Genomic DNA, 7,657 nt, shown 5'->3' with positions numbered 1-7,657 from the left:
GAACTGGCTGGCCACTGTGTGAGACAGGAGGCTGGACTAGATGGACCCTCCCTGGTCTGATCCAGCAGGGCTCTTCTGATGCTCTTCTCAGGGGAAGGCCTCAGCCTCTCTGCCCTGTTGTTGGCCCTCCAGAGGAACTGAATGGCCTCTGTGTGAGACAGGAGGCTGGACTAGATGGACCCTCCCTGGTCTGATCCAGCAGGGCTCTTCTGATGCTCTTCTCAGGGGAAGGCCTCGGCCTCTCTGCCCTGTTGTTGGCCCTCCAGAGGAACTGGCTGGCCACTGTGTGAGACAGGAGGCTGGACTAGATGGACTCTCCCTGGTCTGATCCAGCAGGGCTCTTCTGAGGTTCTTCTCAGGGGAAGGCCTCAGCCTCTCTGCCCTGTTGTTGGCCTTCCAGAGGAACTGGTTGGCCATTGTGGGATACAGGAGGCTGGACTAGAAGGACCCTCCCTGGTCTGATCTGGCCGGGCTCTTCTGACATTCTTATGTCCATTTGCTGGGAAGGGGAAGGTGACCGTAGAGCTCTGTTTCTGGGTGAGGGGGGCTCTCTTGGAGGCAGACATGGGATGAGCAGGCAAATATGCAAAAGGAAGAAGGCTGAGAGAATGTGTATATGTGGGGGAGACAGAGAGGAGGGGTTCCATTCATTCTGCTTTTGCTTTGGCTGTCGGGAGCTTGGCCAGCATCCTAGAGAAAAAAAAAAGAGGGAAGAAATTAAGGCTGAAACACTTCAGTGGTCCCCAACCTCAGAAAGGATGACCACAGAGCACAATATTTATGCAGTAACTCACAACTTTAATGGCAGTAGCTCACAAAAGAGAATTTTGGCTCACAAGACTCTGCAGCTTTGAGGGAACATGGTTGGCCACACGTACCCACCACTGGGACAGGACCTCTTTGACCTTCCAACACTCCCACATTAACACCCTAAAGGTCACACAAGGCTGTGCAGAGAAATCAGGAGGAATTCCTTGCCAACAAATCAAGCTGCTTGCCCTCACAATGTGAGAACCCAGGCAAGAACCCCCCACCGCCCCGGGGCAGAAGGGAAGAAACACACACACACTTACTTTGCTCGGAGGTTACTCAACTGGTTCCTCACCAACCCTACGTACTGGTCGATCTGTGCCTAGAAGGAAAAAGGAAAAAAGTGACCTTTGGCCAATGGCAGACTGGGTCTAAAAATATTGGTTGCCAGGAGACGTAGGGGGCGTACCCACAACTATTAGGCTATCATTTAATTGGTGTAAGAAATAAACAAAAATTTCAAAAAAAAAAAAACGTGGGGAAAAAGTACAATTAAAACTTGTGAAATATGTATATGTAATTACAGTGTACATATATTGTACATATTACTGCCAGTATACAGTAGGTACTAAATGTCAATCCAGACTGCATTTCCTCTGGGGAAGCTGATCTCTGCCAGCTGGAGATCAGTTGTAAAAGCGGGAGATCCCCAGGCCCCACCTGGAGGCTGGCAGCCCTATATACAACGTCAGTTTTAGTTGCATTACAGTAATAATGCTGGAACCTGTTATATTTTCAAGCTACTAAAAGGTCGTTAACATTTTTAACATATTGCCTAAGGTTTAAGGGGGCCCACTGCCCTTGGCTAGAAAGGGCACCTTCTCAATTATTTGAAGCATGGCACAAACCCTGGTGGTTTTCTCCTTGCGTCTGTCATCTTCCCAATTCATTACAACTCTGGGAACTGGATCGGAGCTGGTTTGGTGGGGGTATCAGAGGCACCGCACTAGGGCTCCCTGTTTGGAGCACTGGGCACTTGGAGATTTGAAGGTGTGTTGGGGGCTGGGTGCATCTAAAGCAATGCCGTGTCACTCTTTTCTCCTTCCTTTGAGTAACAACCATCCAGAGGTCAGCTGCAGCCCCCTCCTTTCTTGTTTAGGAATCAAACTCTTTCTTAAACACACATGAAAACTGCTTTATACTGAATCAGAAAAGGTCAGTATAGTTTGCTTTGGCTGGCAGCTGCACCCCAGGGTCTCAGGCAGAGGTCTTTCACATCACCTGACTCTTTTAACTGGAGACGCCGGGGACTGAACCTGGGACCTTCTGCCTGCCAAGCAGAGGCCTCTCCGCAGAATCCTAGCCCCTCCCCAGTCTTCAAGAGAGCTTAGCAGCTCCTGTACCCTCCTCTTTCTAAACACCCACCTGATGTTGCCTGTACAGAAGAGGAAAGGTAAATGCACTTATAACTCCTGGGGAAAGAGAGAGAAATAGAGGTTCAGGCAATGATGTTGTACATTTCCACCCCAGTGTCCCTTACTAAGAACATAAGAGAAGCCATGTTGGATCAGGCCAGTGGCCCATCCAGTCCAACACTCTGGGGCACACAGTGGCCAAAGAAACCAGGTGCCATCAGGAGGTTCATCAGTGGGGCCAGGACACTAGAAGCTGTCCCACTGTTGCCCCCCCCCCCCACAAGCACCAAGAATACAGACCATCACTGCCCTAGACAGAGAGTTCCAACAATACGCTGTTGCTAATAGCCTCTGTTAATAATAATAATACATTTTATTTATATCCCGCCCTCCCCGCCGAAGCAGACTCAGAGCAGCTCACAACATGTAAATCTCGGTTTACAATAAAACATCAGTACAATTCAATAAATAATACATTAAATAAAAACCATCATTTAAAGCCAACATTTCTATTAAAATTAACATTTATGGTGCTACATCTCAGATCTTCAGTGAGTTTTGCAGCTGGAAACGTCTACAGCAGGTCTATCTTAGATCTATATTTACGCAAAGGCCATCTTAAAAAGAGTGGTCTTGCAGGCCCTGCGGAATTGATCAAGACTCCGCAGGGCCCGCACTTCATCCGGAAGTTGATTCCACCAGTGTGGAGCTGCGATTGAAAAGCGAAAAGGCCCATTCTCGTGTGCTCTTCAATTTGGCCTCCTTCAGCCCAGGGATTGTCAACCAATTCTTTCCTGCTGACCTCAGTACTCTCTGGGGCTCATATGGGGAAAGACGGCCCCTAAGGTAGGCAGGCCCTCAACCATATAGGGCTTTAAAGGTAACAACCAGCACTTTGTAGCATCTGCTCCAGATGTTTATCCAATCCTCTCTTGAAGCTGTCTATGCTTGTAGCTGCCGCCACCTCCTGTGGCAGTGAATTCCCTTTGGGGGAAGAAGGACTTCCTTTTATCCATTCTAATCCGACTGCTCAGCAATCCCATTGAATGTCCAAGATTTCTCGTATTATGAGAAAGAGAGAAAAGTACTTCTTTCTCTACCTTCTCTAACCCATGCATAATCTTTATTTAATGTATTTAATTAATTTAATCAGATTTATATCCCGCCCTCTTGTAAACCTCTATCATGCCACCCCGCAGTCGACGTTTCTCTAAACTAAAGAACCCCAAGCGTTTTAACCTTTCTTCACAGGGAAAGGGTTCCAACCCTTGACTCATTCTATAGTTGCCCTTTTCTGGACTTTTCCCAATGCTATGATATCTTTTTTAAGGTGCAGTGACCAGAATAGTGCACAGTATTCCCAATGAGGCCGCACCACTGGTACCTGACAAGAGAATATTAAGAGGAGGCACCATCCTCCCCAGGGTTTGTGCTTTAGAACTCATCAGAAATTCCGGACTCAGAAGTAAGGTTTTGCCAGCTTCCTTTACGTGCAAGCCAGCCTCACACAGCTACTGTTTCGTTTCACGCCACCCGGAAGAAACAGTTTTAAACTATGCTGGATCACCCATACCTGATTCTCATCCATAGTGCACGTTGTAAGAGGCATTTGAAGGAATAACATTCCCAGCCAGGGTAACACTTTTTAATCAAAACGGTTCCAGCAGAGCTCTTGTGCCCAGAACTGCGGGAATTCAACAGATACAACCTTTCCTCTGGCACAGCAATGCCACAAAGATTCACCTGCTGAGATTATAGTTGGGGGGGTGGTGGGGGTGGGAAGGAATACCTCTGTTGGTTTGCTACAAAGATTCACCTGCTGAGATTATAGTTTGGGGGAGGGGAGTGGGAAGGAATCTCTGTTGGTTTGCTGCGGCCCAAATAACCAAGAGTCCTGTGGTCCCATAAAAGCTGGGAAATTTATGTAGTGAGTCAGAACAAACTGTAAACCCAAGAAGCTGCCTTCTACTGAATCAGACCCTCCTTGGTCCATCACAGTCAGTATTGTCTACTCAGACTGGCAGCCGCTTTCCCGGGCCTCAGGCAGAAAAGGGTCTTTCACATCCCCTTCTGTCTGGTCCTTTTAGCTAGAGATGCAGGAATTGAACCAGGGACCTTCTGCAGGTCAAGAGAATGCTTTGCCACTGAGCCTTGGCCCTCCCGATGTCCCTTCATGCTGTTGAGGATGTGAATTCAGACGCCCTTGAAAATGTCAGCCACAATAAATGGGTCAGCCTTTAAGGCACCACCAGATTGGGGGAGGGAAAGACATTGGGGTTTGCTTGTTTATTTTAATCTTAATAGCAAATGGTTTTAACAATTACCAGGTCTTTTTTTTCCTGGAGGAACTTGGTGGAACAGAGTTACAGAACCTCTTTGTGGAAACAAAATTCTCCAAAAATGTTTAAAAGTTCATGAAGGGCACCTGTGTGTTTCTCCTTCATTTCCCTCTTGAGAGTTCCAGCACCACTTTTTTCCAGAAAAAAAGCTCTGACTATTGCTATAAGCTGCACTGAACAACAAGAAAAAGTGGGAAATAAGATTTTTAATGAACAGAACCAAAAAAAAAAAAAAGCTATTTTGGCTTCTGAATGGCTGCTTGCTGTGTGGCTCTTGAAGACACCCACCCCCAGAGATGCACCAGAAGAGAATAGTGGAAGCCTTTGGGGTGGCTTCCAGGCAGGCTTGGCCAGCAGCACTCAGAATCACTGGAACTAGCCAATCCATCCTGCACGCATGCAGACGTGTGCCTTACCCAGAATAAGCAGAGTCATCCCGTTGAACACTGCTCCCACATACGTGAGGATGTAGAACAAGAAAGCAAACTAGAGAAGAAGAAAGAAAGGAAGAAAGAAAGTGAGACGGGATCTTGCCTCTTGCTTGGAACTAAATCCAGAAAGTCCAGAGAGCGACCAGATAGCCAACAGCTGGCCACTGAAGGAGACGCCGCCCTCTTCTGGCAAGAATGCATCTCTGCGGAGGCCATAAGGGCCCTGTGGGATCTTTCACAATTCCGCAGGGCCTGTAAAACTGAACCATTTCGACAGGCCTTCAATATCTGAATCCAGGATAGAACCAGCTACGAATATCATGGGATCATCAACAGAAAAAGAAAGATCTCATCATATCAAAACGTATAGCACCACAAAATGTCTTAAATGTATTTTATTGGTTTTAAATGGTTTTAGATAATTGATTGAACAAAGCAGTAGACAAGCGGCACCTTTAAGACCAACTAAGTTTTATTCAGAATGTCAGCTTTCGTCCGCTCTAAGCAGACTTAATCTGCTGTCTTAGAGCATATGAAAGCTGACATTCTGAATAAACTTAGTTGTTAGGGTTTGTCGAATCTTTCGGGATCAAGTGCCGTGTTCTACTGGAGAAAGTTTTCCTTCCAGACGTTTCGTTCTCAGCTGCGTTTCCCTCCAGCCTATAAATAGCAGCTCTCCAGCAGCCCTGGCCCCACTCAATGCACAGCAGCCGAGAAGGTCTGAGCGCCTGCTCCGGCTGCAACGCCACTGAGGATGTTCTCCGCAGCTGAGAACGAAACGTCTGGAAGGAAAACTTTCTCCAATAGAACACGGCATTTGAGCCCGAAAGATTCGACAAACCCTAATGATGTTACCAGCCGTGAAAACCTGAATTCTTTGAAAACTTAGTTGGTCTTAAAGGTGACGCTTGTCTACGGCTTTGTTCTCTGGCTTCAGACCCACACGGCTGCCCGCTGGGATCTATATAATTGTGAGTCCGCTTGCAGAGAGGGCGGGATATAAATTTAAAGTAATGAATAATAAAGAGTAATAAATAAATAAATGTCCCCAGAGCCAGCCAGGGATCCCCAAAGCAACCACTGATTCCTTTTGCTTATTTCAAACCTTCATCGGCCACTTTTCACCACTGCAAACTCAAGGGACCACAAAAGTAAAATATTATTTAAAAACACAATAATTTTTTTTTTAAAAAAACAACAACCTTAAAAGTCACAGTTTAGCAACGCCAGTTAAGAAGGCTGCCAATAACAAAAGAGAAATCAATCAAATACTGTCCTAAATAAAATGGCTTTAAATAGCCTCCCTAAGGTTGGCATGAGGCGGCCAGGTGTCCCTGCCTGGGGAGGCTATTCTGTTACGGAGGGGCTGCCACTGAAAAGGCCCTCTCTCATACACCCACCAAATGAGCTTCGAATGATGGGACGGTCAGGAGGGCCTAGGGAAAAGATGCTCCTTCAGGTATCCAGGTCCTAGCCATGAACAGCTGTATTTGCTACGCTGAAGCTGAGTGGGTCTGCATCTGGAAGGGAGGCCGCTGGACTCTCTTTCCTTGGAGTTTTTTAAGCAGAGGCCACCTGACAGCAATGCTGATTCTGTGAACTTAGGCAGAGCATGAGAGGGAGGGCTGGAAGGGCTGCATGAGTGATTAGAATCATAGAATCATGGAGCTGGAAGGGACCTCCAGGATCATCTAGTCCAACCCACTGCACAATGCAGGAAACTCACAAATCCCTCCCCCTAAATTAACAGGATCTTCATTGCTGTCAGAAGGCCATCTACCCCTTGTTGTAAAACCTCCAAGGAAGGAGAGCCCACCACCTCCTGAAGAATCATAGAGTCCTAGAGTTGGAAGGGACCTCCAGGGCCATCTACTCCAACACCCTGCACAATGCAGGAAACTCACAAAATCCCTCCCCCTAAATACACAGGATCTTCATTGCTTTCAGATGGCCATCCAGCCTCTGTTGAAAAACCTCCAAGGAAGGAGAGCCCACCACCTCCTGAAAAATCCTAGAGTTGGAAAGGACCTCCAGGGTCATCTAGTCCAACCCCCTGCACAATGCAGGAAACTCACAAACACCTCCCCCTAAATTCACAGGATCTTCATTGCTGTCAGATGGCCATCTAGCCTCTGTTGAAAAACCTCCAAGGAAGGAGAGTCCACCACCTCCTGAAGAATCCTAGAATCCTAGAGTTGGAAGGGACCTCCAGGGTCATCTAGTCCAACATCCTGCACAATGCAGGAAACTCACAAACGCCTTCCCCTAAATTCACAGGATCAGCATTGCTGCCAGATGGCCATCTAGCCTCTGTTGAAAAACCTCCAAGGAAGGAGAGCCCACCACCTCCTGAAGAATCATAGAATCCTAGAGTTCGAAGGGACTCCAGGGTCATCTAGTCCAACTCCCTGCACAATGCAGGAAACTCACAAATACCTCCCCCTAAATTCACAGGATCTTCATTGCTGTCAGATGGCCATCTAGCCTCTGTTTAAAAACCTCCGAGAAGGGAGAGCCCACTACCTCCCGAAGAAGCCTGTTCCACTGAGGAATCGCTTTAGTGGTCAAGAAGTTCTTCCTAATGTTGAGCCGGAAACTCTTTTGATTTAATTTCAACCCATTGGTTCTGGTCCTACCTTCTGGGGCCACAGAAAACAATTCCACACCATCCTCTATATCAGGCGTGGCCAACGGTAGCTCTCCAGATAATTTTTGCCTACAA

At 47.2% G+C, this 7,657-nt stretch overlaps 1 protein-coding gene across 1 annotated transcript in view; it reads right to left on the bottom strand.

Moving 5' to 3' along the window:
• Positions 1 to 415: 415 nt before the first annotated feature.
• The window catches only part of RTN2 (reticulon 2), a 31,551-nt gene continuing 24,309 nt past the window's right edge, over positions 416 to 7,657 (bottom strand). Inside the window, exons 7-10 of the mRNA XM_060257856.1 lie at positions 4,921 to 4,990; positions 2,176 to 2,222; positions 1,074 to 1,132; positions 416 to 690 (exon numbers count right to left, since the gene is read on the bottom strand). Of these exons, the coding sequence (XP_060113839.1) occupies positions 648 to 690; positions 1,074 to 1,132; positions 2,176 to 2,222; positions 4,921 to 4,990 (219 nt within the window). The 3' untranslated portion in view covers positions 416 to 647. The remainder of the gene's footprint in view (positions 691 to 1,073; positions 1,133 to 2,175; positions 2,223 to 4,920; positions 4,991 to 7,657) is intronic.

The sequence above is a fragment of the Heteronotia binoei genome, chromosome 17, assembly GCF_032191835.1.
Source record: "Heteronotia binoei isolate CCM8104 ecotype False Entrance Well chromosome 17, APGP_CSIRO_Hbin_v1, whole genome shotgun sequence".
NCBI lineage: Eukaryota > Metazoa > Chordata > Lepidosauria > Squamata > Gekkonidae > Heteronotia > Heteronotia binoei.
This window is presented reverse-complemented; position numbering and strand designations above follow the sequence as displayed.